The sequence below is a fragment of the Sminthopsis crassicaudata genome, chromosome 1 (assembly GCF_048593235.1).
Source record: "Sminthopsis crassicaudata isolate SCR6 chromosome 1, ASM4859323v1, whole genome shotgun sequence".
NCBI classification, from domain to species: Eukaryota; Metazoa; Chordata; class Mammalia; order Dasyuromorphia; family Dasyuridae; genus Sminthopsis; species Sminthopsis crassicaudata.
In genome coordinates, this window is record NC_133617.1 from 54,203,846 (window position 1) to 54,222,706 (window position 18,861).

Sequence of the window (18,861 nt, forward strand, 5' to 3'; positions counted from 1 at the left end):
GTCTACTTGTCTAGCCTCTCATTAACCTCCAGTCCTCAAACTCAACATGTCTAAAACCTTCCACCTTCCATCCTCAACACTTCTCCTCTTTATCTCTTCCCTATTTTACTATTAAGGATACCACCTTCCTCTAGGTTTCCCTGTCATCTAAGCTTGCAATCTAGGTCTCATCCTCTATCCTTCTTATCTCCCATATGAAATCCAGTTGTCTTGCCTTGTTTTTTCTCTTTACATAACCTCTCTTCAATATGCTGCTTCCTCTCCTATACCACTGTGGCAGAAGGCCTCAATAGCTTGCTGTTTGGTCTGTCTGCTTGTCTCAAATCTCTCCCCATTCCAATCCATTCTCCATTCAGCTGTGAAACTGATTTTAAAGCATAAGTCTGACTACATCACCCTCCTATTCAATCAACTTCAGTGGCTCCCTGTTACTTCTAGGATCAAATATAAAATCCTAAAGCTTTTAAAGCTAACCTGTTTCTCCATTTTCCAGTTGTCAAACTTCTTGCTCCCCTACATGTACTCTGTGATCCAATGACACTGTCCTCATGGTTATTCCTGGCATAAGACACTTCATCTCTAGGTATTTTCACTGCCTTTCCCTCATTCTAAGAGTATTTTCCCCTCATCTTTGTCTCCTGGTTTCCCACATCCCTTCATGTCCAAGATAAAGTCTCACTTTCTGGAAGCCATTCTCAAACAAACAATCAAGAAGATTACTGGATTATATGAGCAACAAGATGCTGAACTAGACATTTTCTCTGATAGTTATAACCTTTCAAACCTCTCCAAAACAAAAATTATTCATGAAAGATAAAGCACCTTCAGTTGTCTCCATGGTCTAAGACATCCCAAATACAAAAGAAGATAAGTCCCTCCTCTCTAATATAAGAACTAATGTTCACTGATCCTAAGGTCTCTGTAATAAAGTCATAATAGCAGACACAAGGACACAACATAGGCACACAGACATATCAAACTTCATTCTTACATATCAATCTCCTATCTCTCTTAATAAAATATAATTAGCAAAGGGAAGGCACTAGAATTAAAGAGGGGTTGGGAAAGATTTATTGGCAAAAATGGAATGTTAGTTGGAACTTAAAGGCAGAGGATTCTAGGCATGGGAAATGGCCAGAAAAAAATGCCTGTACCCAATAGAGAGAGTATCTTATTCATGGAAGAGTCAAGAGAGCAGTGTCATTGGATAGAAGATTATATGTAAGGGAATAAGTGTAAGTGCAAGTAAGTGCAAGAATGCTAGCAAGGTAGGAGGGGGCCTTGAATACCAAGCATTTTGCATTTGATCCTGGAGGCAATAAGGAGCCACTGAAGTTTACTGAGTGGGGTGGGAGGTTTGTGTCTAATAAAGATCAGACTTCAGCTTTAAGAAAATCACTTTAGTGGCTGAACAAAGGATGAACTGAAGTAGGGAGACACTAGAGACAATCAGACCTACCAGTAGGCTATTGAAATAACACAGGCATGAGGGGATGAAGGTCTATATACTACAGGGATGGCAAAGTCAGAAGAGAGAAGGAGGCATATTTGAGATGCTGCAAAGGTAAAATCAATAGGTCTTGACAACAGCTTAGGAAGGGGGAGAGGAGAGAGGTTGAAAGATAGTAAGGAATCCAGTGAAGCAGTTTCTGGCTTCACAGCATAAGGGATTAGAAGACTAATATTATCCTCTACAATAACCTGGAAAGTGGGGGGGAGAGGGGAAGAGGAGGGAAGAAGGAGAAGGAGTGGATTGTTTGATTTAGATATAATGAGCCTTGATAAGAAGTTCATCTTCATCATGTGAAATAGGTAAAGGAGTAGCTAGTAAGAGAAAACATGATTAGCAGAAGAAGAGAAAGAGGTAGCTCATGGTAAATAGCCTCAAATTTTCTGTTTTAAAAAAAAAAAGGATCTCAGCTGAGAGAGTCAGGGGAAGAAGGAGCTATGGGAGGTTTAAGGAAGGTTCAAAAAGTTTGGAAGAACTCTGGTGGACAAAGGGATAATGAGCTGGTTAAATCCACTTAATCTTAGTGCCTTTCTTTTGAGTCTATCCCCCAATTTATCCTGTATATATCTTATTTGTATATAAGCTGTTTGCATGTTGTTATCTCTGATAGGACTATGAACTTTTTGAGAGCAGGGATTGTGCTTTTTTTTTGTTATATGCCTAGCACATCATAGGCACTTAATAAATTTGAGATGGCTCACTGGAACCAGAATTTAAATATGCTAATATTGAAAACCAAGAACTGAATAAAGGAAAAGACAGGGGCACAGAGAATAACCATTTCTTATGAAGTTTAATTAATGCAATGCAAATACCACAAAGAGGAGACTGAAACAGCATAAAAACTGCCTCACCTGAGAAACATTTGATATTGCCAAGTGGAAAGTACCTTATGGAAACCAAAGGCAACAGTAATTCAGAATAGAACCTCACTTGCAGAATCTCATTGAGGAGATGGAGAAAAGATGGGTAATGTTGCCTCATAAAAAAGCAAGCAGCACCAGAAGGAAATAAGCTTATAGAAAACCTGGCAAAGACTCAAGTAAGTCAAATTATCAGAAAAAAGATTTCAGGATGAAAGTGGAAGGAGGCCAAGAGATGACCCTCCCTCCCCAAAAAAGGAAAAAGATCTGTCAAATTTGTTTTTTGAACAATTTTTTGCCAAAAATTCCAGTGAAGTCCCTGTTTTGAACTTTAACATCACATAGTCCCCCAAAGTACTGCAAGAGGAATTAGAAACTACTTTAAAAATGGGAAGAGCAAAGATATTGACAGATCAACTCTTAAGATACTGGAAATGGAAATACAATCACTGAAGAAAATATACCCCCCCAAAAAAAAGAGAGAGACAATAGAGAAGAAATCAGTAACTACTTTCCTCTCAAAAATTCTTATGTGAATTACATACATACACAGGATATCTTTGATAAAAACATGATAAATTGATAAAAATTGATGGAAAAAAAACACTCTCAAATAAGAGTTTACCTTTTTATATGACATATAACTGACAAATTTGGAGACATCTCATTATGCTTATCCCTTATTGGTTAAAGGCCAGGGAAAGATGTTTGGTGGGCACAAAAAGCTGAATCAGGATACCAACAATGAAGAGCATACCAAAAGTGATAAACACATAGTCAAAGACATCAACAAATCACTTTGACTCATTCATTTAGTAAAATTAAGACTTCTGGAAATTTTGTAGAAAAATAGATACTGGAGTGGTTGCCATTTCCTTTTAACTCATTTTACAGATGAGGAAACTGAGGCAAACAGGGTTAAGTGACTTGCCCAGAATCACACCACAGTGAGTGTCTAAGGCCAGATCTGAACTCAGATCTTCCTGATTCCAAGCCTAGCACTATATCCACTGCATCATCTAGCTGCTCCACCTGACAATATATTAGTTAGACATTTAACAGACTTTTACTGAGTCTATGTACCAACTGCTATCAAAGATGTGTCATCTTAGCAGAGAGAATATTTTTAAAAGATAAATTTTTAAAAATTTTAAAAGCAAATGTGGGTGAAGGATATTTTATACTACTTAGAAAAATAACAAGGAATGCCATTTGCTCTTCTACCTAATTTATTAAAACTTTGTTTCCAGAAATTATTTTTTATGATTTTTCCATATTAAGGCTTAAAATAAAAACATGTTTCTTCAAGACACAAATATTATTCTGAATTGGATACCTTCTTGAAATTTCTTTATTAGCTTCTGTCCAAATAGATCTTCCTTTGGATTTCCTTTCACAGCTACTATTCAAAATGAATTTAATCCACCCTCAATGGCAGCAGAAGATGTCATTCTTTCAATAAATGGGCCAGGAATTATTTGAAAAAGTCACCTGTTACCTAATTCTAGAAAGTGTTTCAATTTGGCCACCCAAAAATTATTAAGAAAGAAAAGAATGTAGTAGAAAAAAATTACAAGCACTACATAGGGAGGATTAGAGAAGAGGAAGGGTAGTAACTTACAATTTTGGTCTGAATCTTCTATTAATATTCTTAATTTCTGAACACAAAGCTGAAAAGAAAAAGTTAAAGTCACTCATTATAGCTTCTAAAATTAAAGGATTATCATTTTTAGCAAGATAGTAGTCAACCTAGAAATCTTACAAGAATGACTGCCCACTTCCCAGCACTCCATACTCTAGCATTTTTTTTTCCCTCTCCATCCCAGGTAGTTTAAAGAAAGCTTCCCTCTCTCTGGCTACGTCTATGCCCTAGACAACAAAAACAAAGATAAGCACTAGGGACATAAAGGCTTCCTACAGAGACAGGAAAGCATGCAATTCCTTGGGTAGCTAATTTCAGATATAATACAAAGAGCTCTTAGAGACAACACAAACCTTCCCTATAGTCTATTGTTAATTTTAAGTTCCACTAATTTTGTTCACTCCACAAGGGCTCAGAAACTAGAAAAGAATGAGCTAGTTGAAAACAGGGTATCTCTTTCTATGGATGATCTACTTTGTATCCATCTAATTTCTTTCATTAGAATCCAGAAGCAAAGAAGAAAATGACCATACCTGGATGCTGGCACTGTGATTGGGCATTCCGGAAGACAGAGAAATCAAAACTGAAAGAAACATATATCAGTTAAAATTTCAATTTAGACAAACCAACAACCAAATCTCAAAACATACAAATAGTAACTGAAATGCATCTAAGTTGAGCTTCCTGTTTGTTCCATCACAGGTCTACCAATATGCAAAACTATTAGTATCAGAGAGCCTTTAGCACAATCAATTTTCAATAATCTCTGGCAAATTTTTTAAAAAGTGAATCAGGGTCCTTGTGCCTTAAGAAATTTTTAGATTGCTCCCTATTACTATTATAAATATAAAATGATTTTAATGATAGTGTTAAGTCAAATATAATTAAGAATTAAATATGCAAAATTTAGTTATGACATCCCAGCAGAAATATCTAGTGGAGTCCATCTTACTATATACACTACTGCTCCACTCTAATTCAAACAATTAATTTAAAATTAGCTCTATTTATATACTTCATTTAAAAATGTGATTTCTTGAGGGTGGGCTCTCCCTGCACCAATGCACATTTTCTGACTCAGGCTATGGTCTGAAAAGTTCATCACCTTTCAACCAATCTGCTGATGAAACTCTCTGAATTTGCCTAGACATTAAGTCAATGATCCCTTATGAGAGGCCTTTAAAGAACTTGCTGGTGTCTGTTCAGCTGGGATAGTCTTTAAGATCCCAAGGTTAGCTTCACACTATTAAGAGAAATTAAACTAGTACTTCAGCAGAGGATTCCTGTAAAAGCCAAAATTTACAAAGCACTGTTTTGTTATGCCTATTCACTATAACTAGTACATGACTATCATAAATAGCCATGGCTCACTGACTTTCTAGACTATTAGGTAATATTCAGGCTCTAAAGAAACACATCTTAAATCAAACTGACCATGAAACTCTTTTAACCTTCTAAGATGCAAACAGGATCTGTAAATTCTAAAGGATCCTGGAAGGATGGAATAAGCTCCAAAAGAATAATGGACAATTTAGATGTATAAGAATATAAGGGACAGTCTGGAATAAAATAGAAGAAATTGAGTTTATGTTGTTTTTAAATTATATTGGATAAGATCTAGCTTGACTTTTACCTTTTCGCAGCAGTTGTTAAAATTTTGGAGGCAGGAGGAAAGGGAGAATAACAGAGATTTCTCATTCTTTTATTCCAATCTTTCATCCCTTTCAAAAGTCGCATTAGAAATTATTAGTCCAACTCTCAGTTTTACAAATAAGGAAACTGAGACCCAGGGAAGTTAGATGATTTGTTCAAAAAAGGGAGAAGAGTCAGGATTTGAAGCTAGTCTCTCCAACTTCAATCTAATAGCTTTTCCATAATAGCAAGTAGCTTCCAACAATTTAACATTTATTCTGGATAGGAAAATATAACTGTCATTGAACTTTTTCTCACAGAATTCCTATTTACAATATACAGAATATTATGGGAAATGTTACTTTAAGATACTCTTTATGTGGAGGGGATAGGGATAAGAAAAAGAACTAGATACATAAGTGACTTCACTATTGTACCCAAAGATTGGATTTGCCCTCTGTGGTGATTTAAATGATTTTTGAGGTACTCACATTCTTACGTCTAATTATAGTAAGAAAAATAGATAGTAATATGGCTCGGGTCAGTCATATAAAAGAAAAGGCATTGCAAACCGGATATTATAACAGTGCAGCTAATATTAGAGTTATCTCTGTCCTTGTTTTATCTCCCTCCTAGTTTATTCATTTTATGAAGGCAAGATTCCAGTCTTTACTAAAGGGTTTAATATCCTCAGCATCCAGCTGAGTGCTCTGAGCATAGCTGGTACTTAGTGAACATCTGCTGAATACAAACACACAAATCCTGGTACTAGGATAGGCCATATTATAAATTATGGGGGTAGTGACCCAGAAGCAGGGTCTGTGTCCAAGAGGTTATTAATTGTCTGCCTTTACTTTCACTTCTATGTCTGGATTCTTTAGAATTGACCAGTTTTTAATAGTAATTCTATAATCTTCCAAAATTGCTAGCCCACCTCCTAGATTGGTGAACATACTAATTCTGCATTTTCTAGGTTTTATTGTCTTCTATACAAAGCAGAACTTAAAAAAAAAAGAGGCTGATTTCAAAAGTCATAATTTTATGCCTCCCCCCTCCCCGAGGCTGGGGTTAAGTGACTTGCCCAGGGTCACACAGCTAGGAAGTGTTAAGTGTCTGAGACCAGATTTAAACTTGGGTCCTCCTGAATTCAAGGCTGGTGCTCTATCTACTGTGCCACCTAGCTGGCCCTATGCCTTCTTTTCAGAGAAAATAATGATCTGATTCTGTTTCACATGTTCCACAAAGTAAACAATCAAATTCTCAAAATGACATGGGGGGAAAAAGCCTCATCAACTGAGGGCAGAAATGTTCTCACCCTACTTCTTTGGATAAGCCTAGTGAGATATACTTAGCAACCGAGGGTCTCATCAACAGGTCTAAGAATGGGGTTAAAGGGAACACCCTGCTCACAAAGCTTCTTTATACTTTTTTTCAAAGATCTTTCAGAAAAGAGATCTTATTTTAGTCTCATTCCAAAAAGGGTTCTCATTCTCTTTGTTCTCTCAAGGCCCTTTCTTAATTTCTAAGTTGCAAGGCAGCAGCAGGTAAATGGTTTCAAGTTCAGTGAACAGTCATATCAATGTACATGGTAATGAAAAGGCTTCTTTTGGTCTCTGGGGCTCTCACTAATTTGATCAGATTTAATGTAATTAGCTCAATGCTATCATTTCCTTTGAACTAAAGATTAAAAAGCATCTGTTTCATCATTGAGGGTGTAGTTTCAGATAACATCTGGACTGGCAGAAGGAAAAAAAAATTAAACTCTGCCCAAGTGTACCAGAACCACTAGTTTCCCTTAACTTTTACACTATGAAAAGATAACATTGTTCTCTAATGGGGACATGGTTCCTCCCAAGCCTACAGTGCTGACAAGGAGCAGAAGTGCTTCCAAACACCACCATATATGTAGAGGATTAGATTAAGATAAAAGACCAGCTTTGTTTTGGTACTGAGATGTAAATTAAAATTCACAGTGGGGCAGCTAGGTGGTGCAGTAGATAGAGCACCAGCCCTGAAGTTCAGAAGGACCTGAATTCAAATATGGCCTCAGACACTTATAATACCTCTTAGCAGTGTGATCCTGAGCAAGTCACTTAACCCCAATTGCCTCAGGGAAAAAAAAAAAAAAGATTCACAGAAACAGAATGAAGTAGTAAAAGTAAAGAGAGAGAATGAATCTAAAAATGAAACAAAGCAAATGAGTTTGTTTTAGGGCTTAAATAGTCCAGTGAACAAGGAATAAGGGAACAAATGACACAGAAGAGTCAGGAATCCCTGACTTTACTTTAGAAGACATAATCATCAGATTAGTTTGCTAACCTTCGACCTCTAGGTTTTCACTGTGGCATCCACAAATACTGGTCACTCATGTTCTGCCTATGAATCTTGTGACAAACTTGGACTAAACAGATTTTCCCTATTGGCTGTTATCATTTGCTTTGGCAAGAGTATGGCTTTAAGGGGAAGGAGGCATGAAAAGGCAAATTGAAGAGTTCTCCCAGTCCGCCTTGATCTGTGTTGAGAGAGAAGTGTGCACATTGGAGTTCTTCTGTGACATGGATTGTGAATTCTGGTCCTCACCTGCTATCACTGTGTTCACACACTCATAGAGAAGAGACATGGCAGAAGTGCTGGAAAAAAGAGAGGGGACAACATGACTGAGTACCCATAACAAGTCTTAAAACATCTCTAAAGCTCAAGGAAAACACTGCTCAGAAAAGAGCAAATTATTTGCAAATTCAGTGGAATGGGTGTGCTTGGAATCTTAATGTGTGTTTTGTTTTCATCCACTGTAACTCAACCTGGGGAAAGCTACAAAAGTCTATTTCTCAAAACTTCCACCAATCTGTGATTCCATCCATACAAAGAGAAACTCACACAAGTGTTTGAAATATCTGCTGACAAGAAGAACAGCACCACACCTTGGATTCATGCAACAATTTGTTTTTCAAAGCATTTCCAAGTTCATCATCTCACATGACCCTGCTCATCTGGACAAGCTCTAAGCCTTGGGGTGGGAGTATCTGCCAACTTTCTGGAAAGCAAAATCTTATTGGAGAGGCTTGAATTTTGAGGTTGAGCTTGAGTAATTTGCCAAAGAGATTGATTTAGCATCTGGAATTTCTAATCCAGATCTCTATAATACTGTGGCACTTCTTAAAGGATAAATACATGACCTGAGTTTGGTGGTTGATTGTCCCCTTTCAAGCTCATTACCTACTCTGCTTAAGAACTAAATCATCTTAAAGACAAGAATAAGAGGAGAAAAGACTAGATCATAATATGACCAACTTATTTATTTGTTAATGAAACCAAAATCTATGCATTTTTCCTATTTCCAGTTCAAGGAAGTAGAATACAATTAGATTTGGACACAGAAAGAATAATAATATAAAGATAAATGATGATGATGATGACAATCTTGTTTATAATGGACAGGGGTGCTAGCTAAACTTATAGTCAGAAGGATGGGGCTACAAATCCCTTAACTTAATTAGTGATCTAGGAAACTCTTCTATACCCCAAGTTTTCTACTGAACACAGATTTGCATCAATGGGAAGAGATTTTACACCCAAAACGCTTTACATGGAGAAAATCTTATATTCAGACCAAAATAATAAAACGATGTTTTAGGCATTTGGGGTGTTACAGTTCTCAAAATCTTTCCACAATATTTATTTCATTAGATGCATAATCCTATGAAGCAGGCAGTACAGCTACTATTATCCCCTTTCTACAAATGAGGAAATTGAAGCTCGGAGAGGAGGGTGCTAGTTAGTGGCAGAGCTGAGGTTAGAACCCAAGTGTCCTGGCCCCTAGCCCAGAGTTCTTTCTAATTACACCAAAGTGCCCTCTTAAACAAGCACATCCCCCATAATAAAATAAGATCAAAATGGATACATAATTTAGGCATAAAATGTGATAGATAATAGAAGCAAATTAGGAGAGCAAGGGATAGTTTACTTGTCAGATCTGAAGAGAGGGGAGGAATTTATGGCCAAAGAAGAGCTAGAGAACATTATGGAAGTGCAAAATGGATAATTTTGATTATATTAAAAAGATTTTGCACAAATAAAACTAATGCAGCCAAATTTAGAAGGGAAGCAGAAATCTGGGGAAAATTTTTTCCAGCCATTTTCTGATAAAGGCCTCATTTCTAAAATATAGAGACTACGAAGTCAAGTTTCTAATATAAGTCATTTCCCAATTAACAAGTGCATCAAGCCAGTTTAGCTCCCAATTGTTATTTAACCAAAAAACATCTTAGGCTCAAAGAAAGTTTAGTCAAGTCACTGAAGTATGGTATTAAAAGCAATTACTTTGAAAACAGGGATATCATGAAAATAAAACGAGTTTATTAGCAAATTTTCTTATAAGGCAAGTTAATATGAAATTAAATATACTCAAATATTTATGTGCTTTAAAAAAAAAAAAAAAAACAGACAAAAATAAGCTAGTCTATGGAGCCCTCCCTCTAAGAAGTTCAGTGGCAATTTTTTTTTCCGGAGGCAATTGGGATTAAGAGACTTGCCCAGTGTTAGTGTTTGAGGCCAAATTTGAATTTAGGACCTCCTGACTTCTTAATGGCAATTCCAGATTTTCTGGGTGGATAGGATCCTAAAGGTAAATAAAACCAGTAAGAAATATGTGTTCTGTCTAGTTTTTAAAATTTACTGCCCTGAGGTATCTCACTAGGAAGGGCCCCATTACCATACATATTCCTAGAAATAACCCAATAAATATTTACATACATAAATATTTAGGTATTTGTTCTTCACTGCTTAGGAGACTGATATAATAAGCATATGTAACATATATGTCTGTTTCAAGTATATAATAATATGTTTAAGAAAAAAATTAGGCATTTGCTTGGAGGCTGAGAATACAAAATTTTCCCTTTCAACTTACCTATGTATTAGGTTGGTGAGGGGTTCAATCAATTTTTTCCCCAGCCTTGGTTCTAAGGGAGTAAGAGCACCAAACTATTTGAATAAAAGGAAAAAATTAATAGATTATTTTATGACAGGATATAGACCACATTTGATCATCCTTTCTTTTTTGCTGTCACCACAAGTTTGCAGTAGATATTTATTTTCTTCCTGAGCATGCTGACTACAAAAGCAGATATTCTAACTCCTTTTAATTAATTTGTTGTAAATATTACTGTATAGTCTTTTGACTACAACCAAATTTTTAAAAATAATAAGGTCAAATGATCTGGAACTTGTAAAAGAATGACATATTTATGTTTTCATTAACTAGTTTGGTTATGGTTTATATAGATGCTAATAGTTTTATCTAAGATTTTATTCCTTATTCTTTAAGTTTACTTAATTTCCTTTTTTCTGATGGCTACTTATTTTACCAGAAAAAAACTGCAAAGAATACAATCAATAAACGTTAGGCTACAAACAATTTTTCTAGTAAAAACAAAAAGAATAATCTCAGCATAGAAATACTTGCCAATTTGATAATCTTAATGAGGACCCAGTTATTAGTAGAAGAAGTCATCAACTTAAAAAATAGCGGAGCAAGGGACAGGTAGTTTTTGGGATTTCGTCTGGCTAGCTCACAGATGACATTCACTGCAGCAGACTGCACACCTGTGAATATAAGAGATCAGGCTGTCATTAAGGGAGAGTTTCATTCCAACAGTGGCTACTATCAGTTCCTGGGGGCAAGGGTACATACAACAAATCATCCTGAAGTAGCTACTTGTTCATATCCTCATTCTTAAAATATTCTTTTGCAGATTTACATAAACTAACACTGAGTGAATTGAACAGAACTAAGAGAACACTGTACACGGTAACAAGAAGTTTATGTGATGATCAACTGTGATGGACTTGGCTCTTCTCGCAGGGTTTCAAGGCAATTACAATAGACTTGGAATGGAAAATATCATCTGCATCCAAAGAGGGAACTATGCAGACTGAATGTATATTAAAGCACAGTATTTTTACCTTTTTTATTTATTATTTTCTTTCTCATGTTTTTTTCCCTTTTAATCTGATTTTTCTTGCACAAAATGACAAATATAGAAATATGTTTAAAAGAACTGCACATGTTTAACCTTTATCAGATTATCTTGGGGAGGAGGGAGATCAGAGAGGGAGAAAAATTTGGAACATAAAGTCTTACAAAAATGAATGCTGTATATTGGGGGAGGGGAGGAAAAAATTAGAACACAAGATTTTACAAGGGCTAATGCTGCATAATTATCCATGTATATGTTTTGAAAAATAAAAAAGCTTTAATAAAGGGGGGGGAACAAATGAATATTGAAAACTATCTTTACATGTATTTAGAAAAATAAAATAATACTGAAAAAAAAAAAAAAAAAAAAAAAAAAAAAGGTCCCCTTCATGGAACTCCCCCCCCTGCCCTAAAAATCTCTCTCTTAGAATGGGGGGGGGAGAAGATCCAAATTTCTATGGAATGCATTTGTCCATTCATGCAGTAATCATGCTAACTTGTGCTCTCATCCTTTCTCACTTAAACTACTGTACTGGTTTACTGGTTAGCATCCCCTCCAAAACCCTTCCTCCATAGATGTTCTAGTGATATTTCTAAAGCACAACCATGTCACTCTCAATCTCTAGAGTTCCGTAATCACTAGGATCAAATACAAAGTCTCCCATTTGACACTTGAAGCCCTTAAATACTTGGCTCCATCCTTCCTTTACATTATACATCATTCTTCATGTATCCAAACTAGCCTTTTTTGCTACTCCTCATAAACACATGCCATCTTCCATCTCCATTCCTTTGTAGATGCTGTTCTTGACCTCTCACAATACCTAGTATTCTTCAAAAACTCAGCTCAAACATCACCTCCTACGGGAGGCATCCCCTAATCACTCCTTTCCCCATAGCTGCTGTTCCTTCCCTTCAAGACTACTCTGAATGTATTTATGTGTGTAAGTATTATTTCCCTAATAGAATTTTTTGAGGACAGGGTATTTTATTTTTGTGGGGGATTTTTTATTTATGTTTCTGGGGTTATCACTGGCAGTGGCCTGAATGGATTCAGAATGGAACCAAGATAATGATTGGTCCTAAAGATTCAATTTACCCTTATCCTTATCTTCAAGTCTATTTAAGAATTTCAGAATTGGAAAGCACCTTGCTATTCAAACCTAGACTTGTAAAAGAATCCCAACTACAACATCCCCAATAAAAGGCCATTTTTTAACATTCAACATTAATCACATTTTCACAGCAAATGGACTCATCAAGATGTTGAATATAATAGACCACCTTGCTACTGAAAAACAGCTTTACAAAAACACCAAAGACAACAAGAGTGCAACAAACCAGGGTCAGGATCCTCAAGTTTCTCTTTTAGGCGAGGGAAGGCAGGGCGAAGGGACTCTGGGTATTTCAAGAACACTTTATACATGATCAGCACAGCCTTCTTCCTGATGTAAGGCTTCGTGTGTGACATCTGTGAATCAGACAAACAAAGGAGATGTAACACCATGTTGTATATCCATGTCAAGGTTTATTTCAGTTCTCTCTTAAAAATCTCTGTCTCCCCAGCTCCCTTGTGTCATGAAGGATGTATAATTTCTTTCCACAAACTATTTTACTTTTCAAAATAAAGTCTAATCAAACTAGAATAAATCATACTCAACTTATCTCCTCATAAGGTCCCAAAAGAAGATTTTTCCTACAGGGAAATCAATCTTTTCACAGTCCAAAGAGGCTGAGCTCAGTCATAACAAGACCAATACTCCTAAATATCATCACCATTCCTGGCTCTGCCTATTACTAGTCATGTTTCAGAATTCAGCTACTTTTTCACCGCCACCATTTCCCTTTGACCTATACTAACATCCCACAAAATTTAATGATCTAATGTATTCACTTAATTCAGCAGTTTACAATCTGTTTTGGACAATTTTAACTACTGTCTTGAATTGGGCTTAACTGTTTCATTAATAAAATGCAATTAAAATGGATGATTCCTAAAGTGAGGGTGGGGGATGAGGAGGAAGGAAGGAGAGAGAGAGAGGGAAGGAGGGAGAGAAAAAAAGACAGAGACAGAATATATATTCTATCTTCTTAACTAAACAATATTTATAAATCCCTCCTATGACAGTAAGTCAGTCAATGTGCATTTATTAAACAATTATTAGGTGTCAGAGACTATTAAGGTTGAAATGGCAAAAATAGTTCCTAACTCAAGGAGCTCATATTCCTTATTCCCATTCCCTTCAACCATCCAATCCCAAAGTCCTGTCCAAATGCCAGACCCACCCCACCGTGACCTTTGGAATCACTGTTCCATAGATAATAAATTTTCCTCCATTCTTAATTACTTCCTCTCCCACTCCTCCCATCTTCTAGTAAATATTGAAACCTGGATCGTCCTGATGACACAGTTTCCCTTTCCAAAACAAGCTCTACTTTCACCCATTCTCATTGGTTGAGGAAAGAAGTCATAATTCTCTTTACTCTCTATTGTCATATCTAGGTTCTTTCCCTTCTTCCAATACTCAGTAACCTGTCCTTTGAGGTTCATACAATTTATATCTACCACATAATCAAAATCTTGGTAGTTATTTTCTGCAGACATTCATATTGCTCTTCTTTCTCAAAGAGTTTAGTGCACAACTCACAATTTTTCTTTTTTCCCAACTCTTGTCTTTATACTAGAAAACCTTAATAAATAAATATATTGACTTTCCCTCCAAACACTCCAAAGATTTAATGCTAAAGCCTGCTCACTTCCTGTGATCTACTCTTCCCCTTCACCTCAGTATCACACACACATGCTACCATCATTCACAAACACATCACTTTACTTTAAAAATCCCCAATATGATCACAATCTATTGGCTTCTGACCTCTCTTCTGCTTTCTCTTACCATACTTTACTCTCTGTCCACACCATGACTTCCAATCCCTTGATGCTCAGTTTGTTTCCATTCAGGCCATCTCCCCTGCACTAGTGTCTCTGTCCCCTCTTCTCCATCTTAACCCCTTGGTAAACCAGTTCTTCTCTCTATAGTCCTTTTCCCATTAATGCCTGGTTCATTGTCATATTGCTGATTGTGTCCGTACAAGCCTAAATTTCAGATCACTTCCACCATCTGCTCCCTTCACCCCTATATATAGGCTGCTGAGCAAAGGTGGAGAATAACAATTCTGACTGGGGTTTCCTACAAATTTGTGACAATCTCAACTGGGCCCTCACTGACAATCATTCTACTCACTGTTATCAATTCACTATCCTACTCACAACAAGTTTTCCAAATCTTTTCAACCCTTTTTTAAGCCTCCCATGGCTCCTCCTCCCATTCTCTCAGCTGAGAACTTTTGTCTCATTGTACAGAAAAAAAATTATGTAGTAATCACAATGAGCTCCTTCTTCTCTCTCCTTCTCACTTTATGCCCCTTAGATGCCTTCTATAATTATCAACTCCTTCACCTCTGTCTCATATGAAGACATCTTTCCTAAGGATAACCCCTCTACTTGTTCAAGCAATCTCATTCTATTTCATCTCCTCCAAAAGACCATCTCTGTCATCCCCACTCTAAAACTTGTCTTCAATCTCTTCCTGTCTACCAGTTCTTTCCCTACTGTCTATAAATATGCCCATATCTCCATCATTCCTCAGAAAACTCATTTGATCCTTCCATCCCTGCCATCATCTTATATCTCTTCTTCCCTTTGTGGCTAAACTCTTCTCTTTCTAGATACTTCATTTGGTGAATTCATTGCTAGCATGATTTAACTGCCATTGATACGATGTTGTTTCTCAAATCTACCTATCCTGCCCTAACTCTCTGCTGCCTTTGAGTCTAACATCCCCAATTGCCTTTCAGACATCTCAAACTGAATGTCCAGAAGATGCATCACATCCAAAATTTCCCCCCAAGTTTTTTCCCTGCCTCCAAACTTCCCTATTGTTGTAGTGAAAAATCACCCTTCCAGTTCCTGAGGCTTTCAAACCTAGTATCATCCTTCACTCTTTACTCTCTCTAATCCCCATATTGCCAGAACATATTGGTTTCAGCTTTGCAACTTCTCTCAGATACACCCTTCTCTCTTCTGATACTGCCACCAAGCTGTTGTGCAAGTCCTCATCATCTTATGCTTGTATTATTGCAAGAGCCTGACGGTGGTTATACCTGCACCTTCCATTCAATTGCCAAAATAATTTTCGAAAAGTACTAGGTCTGACCATGTCATTTCCTCTCTTCCTCACTTAAAAAACTGCAGTGAATCTCCAGGATCAAATTAAAAAATGCTCGGGCAATCAGAGCCCTTCATAGCCTAGCTATTCCCTTCTACCTTTCCAAACTTCTTATACCTTACTCCTCAATCATGCATCATACCATCCCCCTCCACCCAGTGACACTGGCCTTTCAGATTCTCCAAAAAGAAGATATTCCATCTCTCAGCTATGGGGGTTTTTCTCTGGCTACCTTCAATGAGTAGAATGCTCTTCCTCTTCTCTTCCAACTACTGTCTTCTTTGGCTTCCTTTAAGTCCTACATGAAATCTCATCTTTTACTGGAAGCCTTCTCCAACCCCTTTAGATTCTAGTGTCTTCTCTTTTAATCATTTCTTATCTGTTCTGTACATGGTTTGTTTGTACATTATCATTTGCATGTTGTCTCTGCCATTAGACTGCAAATCCTCTGAGAAAGTATCTTTTGCTTTTCTTTGTACTTAACTGTTTAGTTCAGTACCAGGTACATAGTTTGTCCTTTAAGAAATTCTTGTTGAAAAATTTTACATAATTGCACATGTATAATCTATATCAAATTGCTTGTCTTCTCAAAGAAGGAGAGGAGGAGGAGAGGGAAGGGCTAGGAGAATTTGGGACTCAAAATTTTAAAAAGTGTTTAAAATGTTTTTATATGTAATTGAGGAGAAAATAAACATTAAATAATTTACTATCAAAAAAGTGCTTGATGAGCACCGTGTATTCATTCTAGGGTGATGGTAGGGGAGTAGATATGTGGTCACAAAAAAGAGAGGGGAAAGGAAAGATCTTGCTTATTTCCAGAGAGGTTGAAATGAAGTCTCTTCTAGATGAAATATGAGAATTCCAAAGATATATTAATTACTTGAAATGATTGATGCTGATTCCAATGATCTTGTGATGAAGAGGATTGTGGAAACTGGATGGGAATCACAACATAACATTCTCACTCTTCTCTGAGCACTCAGGGGATGGACTGCCTTCTCACAAGATTTTAATTAATCTTCATTCTGAGGGATCTCTGAGTAGTTATTTTTAGTCAGGGCTCGGGCTTTCCCATATACTATGGTTTCTCCAAATCTCAATATAAGAACAACTAAAGCAAAACAATAATATAAATAAGGTTTTGTAATGCAGGAGAAACTGAAGGTAGGAATTGAAAAGTTATATTATTTATTGGGGAGCTTAATTGAATTATCTTTGCCAATTATTACAAAGAATTCATTTAATATACAGTTGATCTTTAAATCTTTCATAGAATATACTTGTAAATCCAAAAAAAAAAAAAAAAAAAAAAAAAAAAAAGTGCTTGATGACTTGACTTTAATCATTTTTTTGTCTCATGAACCCAAATGGAAGCATATGGAGCATTTTTCAATATGTTTTGAAATGTATAGGGAAAAATACAAAGGATTATAAAGATGACCAGTCACAAGGAAATGTAGTACCAAACTATGAGGAAAGAACTAGTTCTCAGATCCCAGGTAAAAAACTTTCACTATAGATCTCTCTCCTGATAAAATACTAGAATATCCAGGGTCACCTCCATGCCACAATATCAAAATAACACTTTAGAGAAATGTGAAAAGGATAAAACAAATACCAATCACTAATTTTTAAACTGATTTGCTTTACAATGAATAGCTCAAGCAACAAATCAATGGGGTGTTCTTAAGACCTCACCTCATCTTTATACCACTTAGGCGTATTGTAAAATTTACCTTCCTTATTGTATATGAGGAAAATTGAAAGTTAGAGAGGAGGTGTCATAGACTTGAAATCATAAAAAGAGGTCTAGTATTTCTGCCAACTCACCAGAGTCATGATGTCATTTGCCAAATCTCTGGCGAGATCTGGAGTAACAAAACAGGACAAACCGGTCAGTGCAACTCCAGTATCATACTGGTTGGGGCTACTCAAGTCCTGCAAAAAGGGAGGGGAGAACAACTTAACAAAGTATACAAATCCACTCTACTTAAATGAGCTACATTCCACATGTGGAATGAGTGAAAATTAAAATATTCATGAATTTAAGGAGAAATAAAATTTCCCATTCATACTATTTTGTGGATTAAGCTATAACCAGATAATATTTCATTCAATTAGTTTCTAAGGAAACAGCATATGTAAGAAAACACATTATTTTAACTGGAGAATTTAGAACACAGTTACAAAAGAAAAGAATTTAAAAAAAACTATCACAGGTGGAAATTGTTGGGGACTTAATTTTCTACAGGTGTAATTATTCATCTATTATAATAAATCACAGAACCAGAAATTTATAAGATGGGCTTCCTTATTATAAGGATATATAGCAGAATTGCATATTTACAGAAACAATGAGTCTAAGAAACGACCCTTGCTTTAAGGGTTGGTTTAAAATATAAACAACAGCAACAAAATATTATCACAAATCCAAAAGTAATATCACCAGATAGTGACATACAGTTTTAGGTGACAGTAAAATATATTTAAGTGAAAGGATAAGAGTCTGAGTAACTCCTCTGAATTAAATAACGGAAAAATCTAGTATAAATGGATAATTCATTGAGAGTTATAAACCGTTTTATTAAGTATGGGCAATTCGGGGCAGCTAGGGGGCGCAGTGGATAGAGCACCAGTCCCGAATTCAGGAGGACCCGAGTTCAAATCTGATCTCAGACACTTAACACTTCCTAGCTGTGTGACCCTGGGCAAGTCACTTAACCCCAGCCTCAAAAAAAAAAAAAAAAAAAAAAAAAATGGGCAATTCTATGACTTATCCTAAATTTTCATTGATCCCAATTACTGAGAAAGTATAAAAATAGAGTAGAAGAATGAGACTGCAGACTTGAAGCCTTCCTTTGTATTGTATTCATCATCTTTTTGTTATATATTTCTACATTATTGATTATTTAGAAATATGTTAAAAACCATATTTTTAGTATTCTAGAAATATTAAGAAATAATATTTCTCTTCTAAAAAGCCCCTTTTCTACTAACCATCCAACAGT

General features: G+C 36.1%; 1 protein-coding gene across 1 annotated transcript in view; it reads right to left on the bottom strand.

The window, feature by feature from the left end:
• The window catches only part of AP3D1 (adaptor related protein complex 3 subunit delta 1), a 145,185-nt gene that overhangs the window by 49,065 nt on the left and 77,259 nt on the right, over positions 1 to 18,861 (bottom strand). The window contains exons 5-11 of the mRNA XM_074303843.1: positions 17,684 to 17,791; positions 12,966 to 13,095; positions 11,112 to 11,251; positions 10,557 to 10,630; positions 8,228 to 8,277; positions 4,549 to 4,598; positions 3,995 to 4,043 (exon numbers count right to left, since the gene is read on the bottom strand). Coding sequence (XP_074159944.1) covers positions 3,995 to 4,043; positions 4,549 to 4,598; positions 8,228 to 8,277; positions 10,557 to 10,630; positions 11,112 to 11,251; positions 12,966 to 13,095; positions 17,684 to 17,791 — 601 coding nt within the window. The remainder of the gene's footprint in view (positions 1 to 3,994; positions 4,044 to 4,548; positions 4,599 to 8,227; positions 8,278 to 10,556; positions 10,631 to 11,111; positions 11,252 to 12,965; positions 13,096 to 17,683; positions 17,792 to 18,861) is intronic.